Below are 19,202 nucleotides of genomic sequence, written 5' to 3'. Positions count from 1 at the left end.
AAAATCCTACATGACATAACTCTTCTTGAATCAGTACAAAATAGAAAAGACATTGGTAACTACAAGATGAGTTGAACTGCTACATAAGAACCATTTAGTTCTTTATGTAGCATTTTAGTCAATGCTAAATCTTCAGTAAAAAAATTAATGTTTAACCTGCATATCTCAACTCCAATGTTGTCTGATACAACAGCTGCTCCAAAGCAATTATTGAATCGATTCATCATTGGCTGGAAGTGTCCCCTTGAACACCCTTTCCCTTGCTTCATTGGCCTGCAGTCTCACACAAAAATCAAAGAAATCAGACATGCTTTCTCAGAAACGCACAAATGAGCTGAACTTAGAAAAAGGTTTTCAAACAGGGAACCTGTTTTTGCCAATTTGTGAAACTTGTTACGAGGGAAAGCAAAATGACTTGCACCATCGACCCAGTTGCTATTCCAATCCAAATCCCCTTGCCTCTTAACTGTTCAATGAAGCCCAGTACAATAGCTAGGGGAATGCCAACCAGATAAAATGCCCCGAAATTGACATAGGCCCCCATATGCTGCCACCCACTTCCTCTGGCAACCCCTGGGCAAATAACAAATAACTTAGCATTGTCTCAAAGCAAAATGATTATGGCATTCGGTTGCCTGTTTTAACAGATTATTGCATTATTAGCATGAGCTCTTATAAAGCATAATACAACATAGGAAGGCAAGAAAATAACCAGATAGAACGGCTTGTAAGCTGTCCATGGTGATTGAGAGACAAATAATAGGAGTCATTTCTTTAACATAGTCCACTACTTCCCCAACGTCACTGTATGCATATCCCAGAATAGAGCGGCAGCAGAACAGAGTTGCGCTCACAACAATGGCCTCTGCCACAGCAAGAACCATCACAGTGCAAACAGATAGCCGAGCAGCCCGTGAATTCCCAGCTCCTAATTCATTGGACACCCGAGTGCTACAGAAATCGAAAACAAACGCTTTTCCATGAGCAAGATAACTCCAATTAGTATTCTAATATCCAAAAGAAAAAAATTACCAACGAGGTTCCATGCTTTAGCAAATAGTTTTTTAAGCAAACCTTGCGGCAGCACCAATAGAATAGGGTATGAGGTAGTGCACTGAGGTAGTTGTAAGGCTGCTCACGAAGTTATGGTGAAAAATCATTAGAAATTCTGTTCTAAAATCCCATAGTGCTGAATTCACAAGCACATGGAAAGAAAACATACCATATTGAAAGCACCGAAGACTCAAGTTCGGGGTTTGGCAAAAGTCCCGATAACAGTATGAGTAACTCAAATGACCACCATTCAAGGCTGTTCAATTGCGTGAAAAGGAAATATGATAAGGGCCCATAGGTACTCAAAAAACAAACAGAGATCTATAAATTATAGGTTTCAGGTCAATAGAAATACCAGATCATTCCAGCAGAAGGAAGCGCAAAGCGGAAGAACTCCCCAATGCTCAGGAAAACATCCTTCGAGAATGATGGTCGAGTATTTTCACAGGCCGGAGAATATTTCAAGTAAGTACCTAGCAGGATCACATTCACCCAATACGATAAACTGATGGCCAGAGCTGCACCTTTCGTTCCTAACTGAAACTTGAATACTAAAAACCAACAAAGAGGCACATGGAGCGATAATGTCACAGTTGAGCACAAGAGCATGGGAAGGATCACACACTGGGTCTGCAAATAGGGAACCAGTGACTCAAGAATGGCATACGGAAACAATGAAGGAATGAGCCAAATAGCATACTTCCCTGCCTCAACTGAAATTGCAGGGTCTTGGCCTAAGAAGACGAGTAGTTTGTCCATGAAGATCCAAAGAACAGAAACTGGTAGACAAACCAGAATGAGCGAGAGAATGGCTCCGAAAGTAAAAGCTCCCAGCTTCTGGTATTGCTCTGCCCCATAAGCTTGCCCGCAGAGGGTTTCCAGAGCGCTCGCCATTCCAAACTGCCAAATAGGAATCACTTTCATTAGGAACCAAGTGAAAATTTCAACCAAGTTAAAAGAAGGAGAAGAAAGAAGAGATTACAAGGACGCTGAAGCCGGTAACATTGGTGAGAGAGGTTGCAATGGCGGTGCTGGAGAGGTAGAGCTCGCCGAGGTGCCCCACCATTATCATCGGCACAACCCGCAAGAGGAACTGCGATATCGTCACCACCACCATCGGCGCCGCAATGCGGGTTACCTTCTTTAGCTCTTCCATGAACGCCTTCGATGTTGGCAACGATTTTCTCTCTTCACTGTTAAGTAAAGGAAGCTCTTCCATCGCTTCCTTCTGTGCGGGTTTTGGATCAACAACTGCTGATGAGAGCGGATCGAACGATTCAAAGCCAGGTAAATTAACAGGACGGGGGCAAGATTTGCGTGCAGTCTAGATGAGCTGACAAGATTAAGGTTAAGGTTATAGAGTAAGCAACGCCTTTACAAGTTTACAGTGGAAAGCGGCGGGCTCCACGACATTTTAGGATATGGCTGCGCGGTTCAGGAGGGAGGAGTACAATCTTGCCTTCATCTAGTCTAGTGGGCTCACGAGTGAATTTTTTTATTTTTTTTTATCGTGGGGACCAAAGCCGCCGGCCCAATTAATCTTCACAAAAATTATGTAAATTGTGAATAATATTTCATTAAAGGTTAAAAGCCTGATCATAGTGGACTTTTTAAAATTAAGATATGCTTGGTTACTCATGTTCAAATTTATAATATCTTACCTCTGCTCAAATTTATGAATCACATTTGGTGTATTCTTCCTATATATTGCTATTGAATAAAAAACTATTAATTTTTCTTTTGACTAAATTAGATGCCTAACAAGTAACAATCAATGGGTGTAACCTTTGTTAACGGCTAGCAACTAGCATTAGTTTAGGTACCCGCATATTGAACAAAATTGTAAGTCAATACACTAAATTTAATAGAGATATCTATCAAATCAGAAAAGAAAAGAAAAGCAAATTGTTATCTTGTAGTTTATGTATACTTATATATATATATAAAACTTATTATTTACTTATTTAATATTAGTTAGAAAGGGGCAAAAAAAGATACTTGTGTGCTAGTACCCATGGTTTATCCGCGCCTAGAGGTGGTAGGTCACCACCCAGCCTTTATCACACACCCATCCCATGGCTCTCCTTTATGTGTTGTTGGGGGTATTCAGACCAATTGGCAATTAGATGTGAGTCTTAGCCATAATAATAACTAAAAAGGAAGAAGGAAGAGATAGAATCACTTGATGCTTCTTAGTCCCAATGATGTCCATTGCTGACTCACTCTCCTAAAGTGTTCCGTGGAGCCGGCAAACTGTTTTATTTTGATCTTGTTTAAAGAAAAGAAAAGATTTGCTAGAGCTTATCACAGTACGACAGTAGTAAGTAAATATGTAACAAATTTTGGTTAAATTAAATGATAATTTGTAATTAGTTAATATAATAATTTCCCCGAAAGTTAGATGATCTGAAGGGTTTCATCCAGCAAAGCCAAAAGTTACCATAAGATGAAGGCAAAAAGTTTCATTCTCTGAAACTTCCTTGTGTTAATCCTCCTGAACCTGATGATGAATGATGTTGTTAAAAGTTGGTTAGGATAATACTGAGTGCGTGGGATAGAATGGAACCTTCCAAGCAGTTCGGAATGGCTGGTCCGGCGGAAACTAACTCTATGCGGCCAAGGTTGAAGCCGGCGAATTCTCTTATTTGTCCATCTACGCTTGGATTTCTCTTGAAGAATTCCGCAGCTTCTGAAAAGATCCGCATCTCCTTCATATTTTCTAGAGTGTTGGTGAGTTCTTCCGCTTCTCTGTCCCTTGCGCGGTAAGGATGAGGAATTCCGATCAGCACACAATAATGTTCTTCATCTTCTCTATTTTTCCATTATCTTTCAGCCCTAGGCGTGTTTCAACTTTGTCAAAGGTCGCGGTCTTCAATGGAGAGCTACGTACTCGTGCTATGTTTTTACGCGTTGGAAAATGCAGAAGTTGAGACTCGAGTTTCTTTTTCAACACGGCTTGCTCCTCTTCCAGATCCTAGTTGAGCGTGTGGAAGTTTTTGCGGATTTCCTTCTGATTCTAGCAGAGGTGATGTCCGCGAGATCTGTCCTCCTCTGGAACGGCTATGGCTGTAGAACGTGCATACGGCAATAACAGAGGAGAAGCGGATTAAGGCACCGGTATGACTTCTCCTTTTTTGTTTCTGCTTCACTAACTTCAAGGACTACTTTCCGGGGATCTCCCTGGTTCCGTATACGTAATTGTTTTTGTTTAACCTTTTGTCTTCTTGTTTAGAAGCGCAGTTGATTATGCACATACAAGACGATATCACCATGATCATCCGATCTTGCTGCGGCGATTTGGTGTTAAAGACCATGTTTACCGGGTCCTCGTTCCTGATCTCTGCTATAAACAAGAGGAAATTACAGATAGAATCAGTCTTCCATATTCACGGTCCTCCACCAAAAATCTTGCCACTTATAACTGAATTGACTTATCAGAACTCAAATTAAGCCACCTCTTGTACTTCTGGATCTCAAGTGTTATATGTCTAAGTGGACGGAGCATTTAGGTGCGTGCCGATATCCATTTTATCTCGTTGCATTTTAGAATTGAATTTTGTTCTATTGCGAAGAAATTTCTATCTTTTCTATATAATAGTTGCTCTACTGGCAGCTAATGTCAAAAACAGGCGTTGAGGGGATACTTCCAAGACATTGAATTGAGCAGAGAATGGAGCAAATGCCTCTTGAGATCATACGACGGCATAAAGTATCACCGTAAGTTACAACTATCTGTGCTTTATTTGACTATGATAACCGTCTCTTATTTCTTCTTCTGCATCGTGATTCAGAAAGCATTTTGGCTCAATTTGCATTTAACTGGTGAAAATAGCAGATAATAGATAAAGCACTTGACCAATCAAGCCAGGCTACATGGGAGAAAAAGTTCATTTGGATGAAAAAAAAAAAATGCACACACTCTCGCACAAATCCAGCCGTCCTGAACAAACAGTCCCAGTAGTTCTAGGAAATTCCCATCTGTCACCCAAAATTTGGTAGGGAAAGAGCAAATTAAGGCTGAGAAATAATATAATTAAGGGGAACAAGCAGCAAATGAAGAAAAACAAAACAGGTCCAATAATTGCAATCTCTCAATAATAGCTGAAACATCGCGGAATTAAGAAAATACAGTAATACCTCGGCAATCTAGAAATCCATAGATTTTGTACAAATACATATGCAACGGCAGCCATAGTAGCTATCACTAGCTACTTTATCAAGAATAGCAAATACATGCCCCAAACTATACATAGATACAGAAAAACTCTCAAAGCGCACATCAACTTAATACAAACTCACAAAAGATAATAAATCCTATTAAATATGGCTAGCTGAGCCTCCCAAAGGTCCGCGCGCATACTCAATAAGGCGGTGGAGGGCCACGCCAAGGCGGAGGTGGCGATCTGTAGAGATCCATGTACGGAGGAGGAGGCGGAGACGGAGGCGGCGGGGGAGGGGGACCAAAGGCTCCAGGGGGTGGCGCATAAGGCGGTTCCGGCGGACCGGGTGGTCCGCGATGATGGTAATGATGTGGTGGTGGTGGTGGAGGAGGAGGGGCATAGTAATCGGGTGGCGGTGGGGCATATGGCCGCGGTGGTGGCGGGGCGTAAGGATTCGGTGGCGGTGGAGGTGGTGGCGACCGGTGCCTTCTGAATGCCATTATTGGCTAGGGCAATGAGGTGGAGTGGATGGGTATTTTCTGATCAAGGTTTGGGAGGAAGTATTGATATATGGAAGGGAAGCAGAGTCTCTTCTGGATGGAAGACCCGCAATGGACCGGTAGGGTTGAATAACCGGTAGGCAAGAGAAACGTGTAGTACTGGAGTTTGTTTCTTCGCCAATCGCCACGAAGAATTAAACCGACTCTTCGTTAATTTCATCACACCCGAACCGACTCTTCATTAATTTTGATATGATTTAAATATTGTTTATAAATGTCTTAAAACAATTTAAAATTTCAAAAATCATTTTGTTTTCAGAATTTATTGCGGTCATTGGTAGAGAACTCGTGTCTTCTCACGGGAAGGCGCACACTTTTCATCTTTCCCAGTGCCAAGGCCCAGTGAGGCAAGTTATGGGCCCCAAACATCAACTTCCACGCCCATCAGGAAGTGGGCTGAGAGAGAGGTAGGTGATGGGCCTTTATATATCTTTATACTGGCCCGATCCATGTCTGACGAAAGAACTTCCTTGGCCCCATATATACTAGACTAGATGAAGTACCTAATTGATATCAAATTTCTGTGCTGCCAAAATCACTCTTATAAAATAATTTTGATAAATTTTAAAATAATTTATTTTCTGTTTTTACTTCTTTTATAGCAGAAATCTAAAGTTTCTATTTCTCTTTGCGGTAGAAAAATAGAGTTTTTGTTATAAAAAAATACCTTTTACCATATATTAACACACGCACAAAAAATAAAAATAAAAAAACCAACCTAGAAAACGGAAACAATAGTATTATTGCTTGCTTTTTCCCTATTTGTTTCTTCTTGGAATCTATTTTCAAAGGAAGGGAAGACATCTCCCTCAATTTAGTAGATTTGTACTTAATTGCATATTCACATGCGAGAACTTACAGATCAAGATAGTTGATTCTAACTTCTTGTCTTTGGCTAAGATAGCTAATGCCTAAACATTTTTGTCATCAGGATGTTACGAGACAAGAAGGGCAAGAAGATGTAAAAATGCCTCATTAATCCTTCCATTCTTAGATCTCGACTTAAATAGTAAAGCAAAGTTTGTTGTCAAATTACAAGAATGCCATCTACAAAATATCTAACTAATATAGCAAACAAAACAAACAAAGTATATAGAAAATGAATTGAAAAATACAAGAACTTAATACTCCCCCTCAAGATGGACTATGAACATCAAGCATAACCATCTTTGCTAACAAAGACTGCAATTGAGAAATTGGTAATGGCTTGGTAAAAAGATAGCTAGGTGATGAACTGATCGAATAGGTAACAGCTTAAACAAACCCTCCTACAACTTATCTCGAACGAAATAATAATCCAATTCAATATGCTTGGTGCGCTTATAGAAAACTAGATTATAAGTTATATGAATCGCAATCTGATTATCACAAAATAAGAGAGTATTAGTTATAGTAGAAATCTGGAAATCAGATAAAAATTGGTATAACCAAACAATTTCACTAACAGTAGATGCAAGAGCCCTATACTTAGCTTCAACAAAAGATCGAGACATTGTGGTATGCTTCTTAGCCTTCCAAGATATTAAGGAATCACCAAGAAACACACAAAACCTTGTAACAGACCTTCTAGTGTCCAAGCAAGATCCCCAAATTGCATCAAAAAATGCTCTAAGCTATAGTGAAGAAGAAGCAGAAAAAAAATAAGCCCTGACCAAGAAAAGCCTTAAGATATCATAACAAATGATGGGTTGCATCAAGATGAGGCTTCCTAAGCTTAGAGACATATTGACTAAGCTTATGAACAGCAAAAGTGATATCCGATCGAGAAATAGTTAAGTAAAGAAGCCTCCTATAGGCAGACACATCTTCAAGTAAATCACCTTCATATCAGAACTCAACCTTACATTGGGAACCATTGGAACAGCAACAAGGTTTACTAGATAAGAAGCATGTGTCTTCAATGAGCTATAGGGAATAGTGCCTTTGTGAGAAGAAAATACCCTTAGAAAATTGTCCAATCTCAAGACCAAGAAAATATCTTAGGCGACCAAGATCCTTAAGCTTGAATCGACTATGAAAGAAAGATTTAAGATAGGTTATGGCTATAACATCTTAACAATATCTGAACCCGTGATGATTATATCATCAACATAGACGAGTAGGGCCACAAAGGAAGAACCAACACCTTTTGTAAACAAAGAATAGTTAGACTTGGATTGATTGAAACCATATTCAACGAGAGCAAATGATAATTTAGAAAACCACTATCTAGAAGCCTGTTTGAGCCCATAAATGGACTTGTGAAGCCTGCACACCAAATGCTCCCCCTTAGGTGGAGCACCAATCTTAGGAGTATAACCAAGAGGAAGATCCATATAGACTTCCTCAAAAAGATCCCCATTGAGGAAGGCATTATTAACATCTAGTTGAATAAAAGGTCATTTATGAACAGCTGCCAAAGCTAACAAAACCTTGACAATGACCAATTTGGCAACGGGGGAAAATTTATCAAAAAAATCCAACCCCTCTTGTTGTGTGTATCCCTTTACCACTAGACGATCTTTATATCTCTCAATAGAGCCATCTGATTTATACTTAATCTTATATACCCATTTGCACCCAATAACATGCTTATCATGAGGTAATTGAGTAACTGTCCAAGTATGATTCATATGCATAGCTTCTAACTCTATTGTCATAGCATCCCTATAATGCTTATAAGGCAGTGTTTGATGATAAAATTGAGGCTCAGGATTAGAAGAAATATTAAGAAGCATATGCTTATGAGAAGAAGACAAATTTGAGTAAGAAATAAAGTGGTTAAGAGGATACAAAGATTTGGTAGAGAATTGAGAACTCTACGATAATAGATTGCAATGGAAGTCTTGGAGATAAAAAGGAGGCCTCGAGACCCTTGTAGATCTGCGAGGAGGAATATGAGGACAAGGAGAGCCTGAGATGAAACCATCAACATCAAGAGTGTTAATCTCAACTGGGAAAGAATAAGCATGATAGGAGGTGATATTTGGGTCAATAACAAGTTGATGTTGAGGCTGAGGGATAACCAAATCAGGAAAATGATCCACCATATCATGAGAATAGTCAATATTATGAAAAGGAAAAACATTATCATGAAAGATAACATCCTGGGAAAGAAAGAATTGTTTAGTAGCAATATTATACAGCCTATATCCTTTCATTTCAGGAGAATATCCAAGAAAAACACAAGCAATAGCTCTATGAGAGAATTTGGTTTTATGAGATAATAATGTAGAGGCATAGCAAAGACAACCAAACACTCTAAAACAATTGTAATTCACAGGTAATTGATAAAGAAGCTGATAAGGAGACTACTGATTCAATAGTGGTGTAGGAGTACAATTGATTAAGAAAATGGCAGTGAGGACGCACTCATCCCAAAACTGAATAAGAACTCTAGATTGAAACAACAGTGCCCTAACAACACTAAGGAGGTGTTGATGCTTACGTTCCACTACAGAGTTCTGTTCAAGTCCCTTAACACAAGAAAATTGATGTAAGACTCCCTTAGAGACAAAATAGTCTTGAAATTTCAATTCAGGTGCATTGTCAGATCTAAACTTTTTCACCTTAACGCTAAACTGAGTGTCCACCATATTAAAGAACCTGGGAATTATGTCTCTAGCTTCAAATTTATGTCTCATTAAAAACACCCAAGTGAATCGTGTGCAATCATCAACTAAAGTCAAGAAATATCTATGACCAGCATGTGTAGGAACATGATATGGACCCCAAGTGTCACAATGAATAAGATCAAAAGCATGCTGAGATAAGTGATTATGAGAAACAAAAGACAGCCTTATTTGTTTAACTAAAGGACATATTGAACAATGAGAATCAACACTATCATTTCCAAACAACAACAAATGTTTTAATCTGTCCAATTTTTCAAAAGAAAGATGTCAAAGTCTATTGTGCCAAGTATTTCGACTTACAACCCGTGCCACATTGACACTATTAAAAGTGTTTGTCAAAGATTCAGCATCAAGCACATAAAGGCCTTCATGAAGCTTACCCCTGCTAATCATCTTTAAAAGCTGTACATCCTGAACAATACATGAACCAGAAGAAAAACTGAGGCTCGTAACATTCCTTCTTACTACAGCACTCACTGATAGTAAATTGAACTTGAATTGTGGCACAAATAACACATTTTCTAGCACCAAATGCTGATTAATCCTCACATCCCCTATAGATTGAACAGATATATGAGAATGATTAGGTAAAGTAACATATGTGTCACTAACAAGTCGTAAGCAATGAAAAGAAGTCTTGTTAAAGCACACATGACTAGTAGCTCATGAGTCTATTATCCAATACCTATGGTTATTTAGCATTGGACTGACTAATATAGAAAAGCAACTACCTGATGCTTGCTCTTGTGGATCATCAGGTTCTATCTTCATCTTTGATATCCCAAAAGAACTCAACATACTCAACAAGTGTTGGTACTAAGTAGAATTCAGTGTTTGTACAAAGTCTCCAACCTGACTGCTAGAACAGTTTTCAGCATCCTGCCCTACTATAGCAATATTTACTTGATTAGGTGTATTATTAATATTGTTTTGATTAGCAATTTATAGCACTTTTCTATGGTATGACCATGATATCCACAATGTGTGCATATTGGTATCTGCTTCTTCTGACTCGATTTATTATGATTAGACTTGTTCACTTCATACTTGACATTAAAAGAAACAGAATCAGTATTCACACGTCCTACCACACTTCTTTGTTTCTCCTCTTGTGATATTAAGGCAAACACTTTGTTAATTGGAGGAATAGGATCCATTAATAACAGTTGAGCTCTTACTAGCTTGAGAAAAATATTCATTTAATCCCATCAAAAAGGACATAATATACTCCGTCTGATAATGGTCTGCCAAAGCCCTAATACCACCACAAGAACAGCTTGCACAACTACAAGAAGGCATAAAATTACCCAAGTTCATCCCATATTTTCTTGAGCTTTGTAAAATAAGCACTTACAGACATGGAACCCTAAGATAGGTTCACTAACTCACGCCTTAATTGAAAAATTCTTGGCCCGTCGTTTGCTGATATCACTCCTTGAGATCAATCCAAATGTCTCAAGCAGATTCGAAGTAAATCACACTAGCCGAGATCTCATTCAAAACAGAGTTAAGGATCCACGAGATAATCATATTATTATTTCTAACCCAAGCACTGAGTAAAGAAACATCACCTGGTGTAGGTCGTGGAATAGTGTCGTCTATAAACCCTAACTTGTTTTTCATCAATAGAGCAATTGTCATTGCACAACTCCATGAGACGTAGTTATCCCCTGTCAAAGGTTGAGAAACCAAAAGAAGACCTGGACTGTCCGAGTGATGCAAGAAAAATGGACTCGAACCATCGTCCACAACAAAGTTAAACCTCGACGAGGAAGAAGATAAATCTGGATTTTCCATTGCTATACAACAAAAAAATAGTCTGAGCAAATGATGTGTAAAGGTAATCAATCTTTGAACAAAGGAGATTCGTAAGCGATCAGAGAGAAATCAAAAAGGAGTTACAAATCTATGAACAATAGAGATTCGTACTAGTTACCAGTCACCGGAGAAGATTAACACGGTGCTAAAATCAACAGAAATGATAAAAGAAACAAGCGGAAGGAATACCTAGGGCTTGATGTCGAAAACCGACAAAGAAGAATCATCGAAGCTTGATGTCAAAGACCGACAGTGAAGAAGATGATGTCGGAGATCGAAGATCGACGATTGAAGCTTGATGTCGAAGACCGATGGAGAAGAAGACGACATCGGAGATCGACGATTGAATGACCTAGGGTTTTGAAGATTGCTCTAATACCATGTTACGAGACAAGAAGGGCAAAAAGATGTAAAAATGCCTCATGAATCCTTCCATTCTTAGATCTCGGCTTAAATAGTAAAGCAAGGTCTGTTGTCAAATTACAAGAATGCCATCTACAGAATATCTAACTAATACAGCAAACAAAACAAACAAAATACAAAGAAAATGAATTGAAAAATACAAGAACTTAATAATAATATCCCCAACAATGGAAACCATCACTACTTAGCTATATATCTTCTGGAATAAGACAAGCAACTGAAGCAAAAAATGCACCACCCTCAACTACCATGGAGTTTTCTTTACCTGCAATCGGAAGTTTGAAGCTCTGTTGTTGAGAACAACCATTCGAAATATACTAACATATTGTAACTTGTTAGCTATCTGATGCAGCCAATTAAGAATTTGATCAGGTTCAAATCTCTAAAAAGTTCACAGAGGGAGAAAGCATTGTCAGGACAAAATGAATAGTATGTGCTTGTGTGCTCCTTTCAGCAACGTCAGCTGGTGGAAACATGCTAGCATACAGAAGCATATAGAGGTTACCAGTTTCTGTCCAGGATTAGCTTAGCATGATCAGTTGATCGCAATAGAGGAGCTCTTTAATTTTTTTTTGGCTAAGTAAAACATATAATACTATAATAGTAGAGGAGTGCCTTTTTCTTGCTAGGTAATATCTATTATTTAGAGGAGCTTTTAGTTTAGCTATAGTAGCAGTGGTGTGGTAGTGTATACGTACTGTATAGACGTTATGGCTCTTTCAGTTTCAGGTTGTTAAGTCATGTTCTTGCAGAGAACTATTTTGATCGCCCTCTCCTTACTCCTTTTAGTCAAAAGAAAAGGTAGCTAACAAGTTACAAATCATATACTAACATATGATTTGTAACTTGTTAGCTGTCTGATGCAGCCAATTAAGAATTTGATCAGGTTCAAACCTCTAAAAATTTCACAAAGGGAGAAAGCAATGTCAGGACAAAATGAATAGTATGTGCTTGTGTGCTCCTTTCAGCAATGTCAGCTGGTGGAAACATGCTAGCATACAGAAGCATATAGAGGTTACCAGTTTCTGTCCAGGCTCAGCTTAGCATGATCAGTTGATCTCAATAGAGGAGCTCTTTTTTTTTTTTTTTTTTGCTAAGTAAAACATATAATAATATAATAGTAGAGGAGTGCCTTTTCTTGCTAGGTAATATCTATTATTTAGAGGAGCTTTTAGTTTAGTTAGTAGTAGCGGTGTGGTAGTGTATATATAGACGTTATGGCTCTTTCAGTTTCAGGTTGTTAAGTCATGTTCTTGCAGAGAACTATTTTGATCGCCCTCTTCTTACTCCTTTTAGTTAAAAGAAAAGGTAGTGCATTGGTAATTTAATTTGAAACTTTTACGTACCTAGGGTTGGTCCTTTAGCGAACCAAATAAATTAACCTACGCAAAAAGTTGAATGGGGGGTGAAGAGAATTAATGTGAACAGGCAGTACAAAGGTAAATGATAAGAACATTAACCAGCATTTTTCTTTGCTCGATCATGTAGTTATAAGACGGAGCATATAAATATAGAGTTAAATATGTTAGTTAATTAATGACAGTTGCAGGAGAGACGTGGTGATGGAGCAAGAAAAAAAATCAATTAAAAAATTGAAGTTTCATGTCAATGAAGAAATACTGATAGAAAACATTGTAGGTATTAGTGCATGCTTTGGAGTGAGAGGAGTGGGTGATGACAGAAGAATAGAGAGCACAAAGAGTGAGGTGCAATTGAACTCCATATATATGCACCCCATCATCTGTGCCCTCTATCTTCTGTCAACGCCATCACCAATGCCTCCTCCTCTGATAGAGATATAAACATGAGAGAGAGAGAGAGAGAGAGAGAGAGAGAGAGAGGGAGAGAGTTGAATTTGGATGACCAAAAAACTACCCAGGCCGCCTCTCTTCACAGGAAATCCTCCGTCAACACGCCATCATCAATTCAACGCCTGCTCTCTTCCTGTACTAGACTAGATATAAAGGAGGGATAGGAGTAGACGGAAAGATAGCTGAATTCGGATGATCTAAGATATGCTCAAACCCCTACCTATTTATAGGAAAATTTCATTAGCAATAGCACGTATTTTAGTCGCAAAGTAATATTCTTTCAAACCCCTACCTATTTATAGGAAAATTTCATTAGCAATCGCATGTATTTTAGTCGCAAAGTAATATTCTTTCCAAATTTTTGTACAAAAGTTAGTTATTAATAAAATTAAAAAATATATCTACTAAAACAATAATAAGTGATACTTGAAAAATAATCATCTCATAGAATTTTCATTTAAAAATACTATCAGAAATAATATGTACAATTTAATGCTTAGTATTACTTTCTTGAATATGTTTTTTTTTTCACTCAGAAGAAATATAATTATATTTTTTAATAAATACGATAAATCAAACACATGCAATGCCTTTGCTACTAAGATAGAAAATAACATTTTATTAAATTTGTTTTATGACTTTTATTTTTGAAATTTTGAAAAAATATAACATATATATATATACATTTCAACTTATAACAACCAAATATTAATGCTGTTTGATTAAAAGAAATTTGAGGGTTAAGTAGTTTACATAAATAATTTATACCATATGATTGACTAGGTGAGGGGCGGATTCAAAAATCTATGATGGGAAGGTTGAAATTTAAAAAGAAAATAATGTAATAAAATTTTTATATAATTAATGATAGAATTTGGGTTTAAAATTAATAAAAAAAAGTTAATTTTAAAATGTTATTATTTGGATTTATTTGAAATTAATGATAGGATTTGGGTGAGTTTGGTTTTGGGCTTACAATTGTTTACTTATAAATAGGTTATGACAAAAAATAGAGAATTGCACATCATCAATTTTGGGATAAGCTATAATTTTTTTTTTAGGTGTGCTGTTATTAAATTTTCTTTTTACACTAAAAAAATTAAATATGATAGTGAACAGTCAAATACAGCTCATTAGTAGATCTGCCCCTTAGACCAGGAAGCTTAACGGAAGAGAAAATTAATTATGAAGCTAAGGCTCCACGTAGAAGTGAGATGGTTAAAAAAAACTAACCGAGACGAATGTGTCCCCAGACTTCTGATTAGTTTCATTTGAGGTATATATTTTGGAAATAACGAAAATGCCTCAAAATGTTCTAATACCAACGTACGTACGTAGATGCTTCCTTAAATTATAGAATAGCGATTGAATCTTACAAATCCAGCTGTTTAATTTTATGTGGGAGAGCTAATTAATATCTAGTAATCTCTGCAGGCACTGCTAGACTTGTGGAGATGAGTTAATTTATGTATGCATATATGAAAGCATAAATTGAACGCAAAAAGTAGATCAATCGCTGGTTTTGTTTACTTTTCCAAATCATGTTGGACGATGTAGAACTCTTTATCATGGTTGAGTTGCGAATACGAACCCATAAGATAGTTCGTGTGGTGCAGTGGGGAATCACTAAAATTTCTCTTTCCGGCCATGCCCAAAGGACTGCATGCAAGATGTGTACGTGTAACAAGCAAGACCGCACACCACCAGCAAAATCATTTGGTGCATCATTCCGGAAATGTCTTGCTACTTGCATCCCCTAATTGTGTGCTGCTGACATTTTGTTTATCTCATTAATAATTCTCTGCGTAATTAAGAAAGCTGGTTCTGGAGATTGGTTAGCATCATCCTTTCTTTATAGTGTGGTTGGATGATTAAGTTGCCTTGGAACCCTTTTCAATCTACTACTTGCTGCCCTAGTATGTGTTTGAATATTAATTAATTAATTTACTTCATGCCATTTTATTTCTGTCAAGAATTTTCTTTCTGGAGTATGTTGGCATCATCCTTTCTTTATAAGTTGACTGAATATATGACTTGCTTTGGAACCCATTCTTAGATACTTGGTGTCCCTAATATAAACAATATCATCTGTTTTTTTGCCTCTCAACAATTCTGTGTATAAGAAACTAATTAAAGGCTGCTTCTGGAGTTTGTTGGAATCATGCTTTCTTTATAATATGGTTGGATGATTGTTGCTTTGGAACACATTCTTCGGGGAAACTTTGTAGTGAATTGGGTGCGTTTGATTGGTCACATTTTTTTATGAAAAATAGTCATTTTTCGCTCAAATTTCAATTTTTGAGGTGTTTAATTGACTAAATTTTTCAGATAAATTATTTTTACACTTTTGCCTATGTGATACTATTTTTTCACTTTTGCTAGAAAATGTTTTCTCACAGGGGATAGATCAAATTTTTAAAAAAAGTAAATCAATTAAACACCCTTAATTAATCATTTCTATACAAATTATTTTTAGATAATTCAATTATTTAAAATTTATTTATTTATTATGTAAATTACATGCTTATAATCAAACGCACAAGATCTCTTTAGAATACTTTCCCAACTTTGACATTTTTAGATTAATTACTATTCTAATAAGAATGTATATAGTAATATTTTTATAATTATAAATTATTTAATTTTTCTTTATATATATACACATTAATAAATCGCATCATTCAATCATTCTTGCAAAACTTCAGCATTGCCCTTGAAAATATCGTTCTCACAACCTGGCAATGTCTGTTGGTCAAGTTCATAGTTATCCAGTTGCTGTGGCAACAGCAGCCAGCCACGTACATATCCCAAACTAACAAGAATCACTTGGAGTTTCATGTCATTGTGAACTTATTATAACCAGACGAGAGAGAGAGAGAGAGAGAGAGGTGTTGACAAAATGAACCATGGAGAAGCAAAGAGCAGAAACGGGGATTCCCTCCCTCCCTCCCTCCCTCTCTTCACAGAAATGCCTTGTAGTCTCTCTCTCTCGCTCTCTCTATCTCTCTCATGGTGTATGCTATGGTTTTCCCAAAGATTATAGGAATGGGGCGATGGTGTGAGTCCGTCCACATGTTATCACCCCGTACGTAGCTTCATCCTTGCTGCCTTGTGCTGTTTACCTCATCTTATTCCAATAATTTTCAGAATCTTTCCAAAGTAGTTTGAATTGGAACAGACCCAATTTGGACCAAATCGTCTTCCCCATTTCCATTTCCTTTTTTGGCACAAGGGCTCAAAAAGTTTTAATATGGGTCTCCATCTAAGATCTAACCTAATGTATCGATCCCACTTGTAATTTAAAAAATAGTTCCGATATCGAAATGAGTTAGTTATACATGTGTATATCTATAACTAATTAACGTAACGAATTATGTGTATTCATATATTATATAGTAGAAAAATGAAAACCCAACCCAACCCAACCCAGAATATAATAAACTTGTACTAATCTCCAGTCTTCTTTGTTGTCATATTAAAAATAATAATAAATAAATGAGTATTAAATACAATAGTACGCTAGCTTCCTGTCATATATAAATATATATATATATATTATTAATGGTGAATGAATGCTATATATATATATATATATGGATATGGATTAGATTTAGGGCTGAACAACAGGTGGGCCGCATGAAAGTGATTAATCATCAGGCAAAGATTAGTAGGAATTAGAATAGTATCCGTCCGGGTGACTATTGGGTGGGTTGGGTTGGGAAGCATCAATTGTTGTGTTGGTTGATTGGGTTGTCTTTATTCTTATGCTTTCGAATTGAACAGATCGATATAATTAATAGGTTTGTAGGTAGGCAGTTTAATTCTTATAATAATAATAATAATAATAATATATTACTGGCATATTTATGTAGAAGGCAAGATTTGATGGAAACGAATGGAATGCATTGCACACCCATCCTTTGAACCTCTTTTGGACTTTGCCTGCCAGCCAGCCAGCCAGCCAGCCAGCCAGCATGCAGTGCTCTAATATATGCCCAATCCACAAAACCAAATCACATCAAATAATGTCACAGCATCTAAGCAGCCCAAAAAGGTCATCTCACGATCACTTTTGGAATTAGAAATTATTATTGATCATAAAATCTTTTCTTTTTTCTTTTTTGGACCCAAGACAATTCTAGACCAAATTAAATTGATTATATATATATATATATATAATAACCCAGTTTAGTTCATTAACATGTTATGGTGTTTGGCTAAGTTGAGATTTGGCTCATTTAACTTAAACAAGCAGCCTATCCAAATCCAAGTTAATCTTGTTTATAACCCAGTTTATTTAATTTTGAGCAAATTAATAAATTTAGTCAAGTTAATCAAATTAAGTTTGGAGTGAGAGTAGAGATGGTATATATATATCCTAGCTAGTCCCAACCCTGAACCCAAACAAACAATGCAATATTATACATATATATATATATATAATCTACACTGTTTGTATATAAACAAACATTTTTTTATTATTTGTATTTGTTTTATGGTGTGGATATATAGGTGATTCATCAAATTAACGGGTTCTTTGTGAGCTAGGATCTCAAACCCCATGGAGAAAATGTTAGAGTTGATTTTTTTTTTTTCCCCTAATTAATATATAATTGTTATACTAGCTAGTTGATTTGTACTGTATCCACTTATACTAGTTGGCCTTTTTCAGTGACAAAATAAAATGAAAATGAGTTGGTACTGTTCTAATGTCAATACTAATTGATACTGGTAGTATCAATCCATACTAAGATACCGTACCGAGGGATATCACTTTTGGAAATTAATTTTAAAATTAAAAAAATATAAAACAAAAAATAAATAAAATTTTAAGTGTATGTATTTTTTTAATACAGGGGCAAATTTTATGTTTGTATTATGCATTTTGTTTTTTGTTTTTTTTTTTTTTTTGAAATTTTGGATGTTGTGTGCTTATTTAGGCAGATTATATGAATTGGAAGTATTGTTAATTTATTATTTTATTATTATTTATTAAAGGTTATATGTGTTTAGATTTTTTAATTTTTAAACTAAATTATGATATTTTATTAAAAAATTAATTGTTTATATATTTTTATAATTTAATTCTTAAATTTATATAAATCTAAAACAATATCGGATATTATCGGGTACTAATTCCGTACCGTATTTTGCCCAATATGGTATTTACAACTATATATGTTGAGTTTAATATCTTAAACTAATATATAGTAATGATTTATTGATTATAACTGTTAACAAAATTCGTGAGGTTTCTAAAGAATTTGATAAATTTAATTATATTTTCTTGAAACTAAATAAGTGGAAAAACGAATAATTACTACTTAGCTGTATAATCTCTTCATATGTCATTTTTATGGGGTTTTTTTGTAAAATTTTAAAGTAAATTTAATTTTTAAAAATTCTTACCAAGACTTATATATATGTATATTTATATATATATATATAGCAAAACTAAAGGAAACCTCTTGTATTTTCAGGGGGAAAAAAATAGAAGCTAGGTTTTTTTAGTTATGTAATTTTGAAATATGAATATAAAATTAACATTTTTGGAATCATAAATGTCTTGGAGTGGATGAAGAAAGGTCCAATTAGAGGGGTGTCCGTGCAAATTGTAGTTTGTGCCATATATATGTCCTACTGTAAATTACCAAATTGACTTTGATAGTTATATGATTAAGCATAAATCTCCATAGTCGACTTAAGGTATAGGTTATTGAGATCTATGTCCAAGACCCCCTAAAAGGGGGCGTAAAAAGGTTG

General features: G+C 36.0%; 1 protein-coding gene and 1 long non-coding RNA gene across 6 annotated transcripts; one reads left to right on the top strand and one right to left on the bottom strand.

Annotated features, from left to right (window-relative positions):
- Positions 1–125: 125 nt before the first annotated feature.
- On the bottom strand, positions 126–3,767 carry LOC127803813 (protein DETOXIFICATION 14-like). 4 transcript variants are annotated; one of them, XM_052340344.1, is made up of 9 exons: positions 3,620–3,752; positions 3,494–3,553; positions 2,036–2,307; positions 1,409–1,953; positions 1,223–1,309; positions 1,075–1,131; positions 713–951; positions 368–573; positions 126–273 (listed from the first exon to the last, which is right to left on the bottom strand). In XM_052340344.1, the coding sequence occupies exons 3-9, from the start codon at positions 2,270–2,272 to the stop codon at positions 208–210; spliced, it is 1,437 nt and encodes a 478-aa protein (XP_052196304.1). In that variant the 5' UTR covers positions 2,273–2,307; positions 3,494–3,553; positions 3,620–3,752; the 3' UTR covers positions 126–207. The 4 variants fall into 4 exon arrangements, with proteins under 4 accessions (XP_052196304.1, XP_052196301.1, XP_052196302.1 ...); XM_052340341.1 differs by lacking the exon at positions 3,494–3,553 and having other exon boundaries at positions 3,620–3,767; XM_052340342.1 differs by lacking the exon at positions 3,494–3,553 and having other exon boundaries at positions 2,036–2,304; positions 3,620–3,767.
- LOC127803816 (uncharacterized) lies at positions 3,640–15,537 on the top strand. Of its 2 annotated transcripts, none has more exons than XR_008023577.1 (5): positions 3,640–3,783; positions 3,887–4,170; positions 4,286–4,562; positions 4,667–4,770; positions 14,874–15,537. It is a non-coding gene; the product is annotated as an uncharacterized LOC127803816 (long non-coding RNA). The 2 variants fall into 2 exon arrangements; XR_008023578.1 differs by having other exon boundaries at positions 6,033–15,537.
- The last annotated feature ends 3,665 nt before the right edge of the window (positions 15,538–19,202 follow it).

This window comes from Diospyros lotus, chromosome 6, assembly GCF_014633365.1.
Source record: "Diospyros lotus cultivar Yz01 chromosome 6, ASM1463336v1, whole genome shotgun sequence".
Taxonomy (NCBI): Eukaryota; Viridiplantae; Streptophyta; class Magnoliopsida; order Ericales; family Ebenaceae; genus Diospyros; species Diospyros lotus.
Note: the sequence above shows the minus strand (reverse complement) of the source record. Positions and strands in the feature narration are given on the sequence as shown.

Excerpts from the sequence above, each read along its gene's own strand:
- LOC127803813 (XM_052340341.1), bottom strand. The coding sequence starts at position 3,767 with ATGAAGGAGATGCGGATCTTTTCAGAAGCTGCGGAATTCTTCAAGAGA. Across the intron at positions 1,954-2,035 it reads TTACCGGCTTCAGCGTCCTT|TTTGGAATGGCGAGCGCTCT; the intron begins GTAATCTCTTCT and ends CCTATTTGGCAG. Across the intron at positions 574-712 it reads CTTACAAGCCGTTCTATCTG|GGGTTGCCAGAGGAAGTGGG; the intron begins GTTATTTTCTTG and ends TTATTTGCCCAG.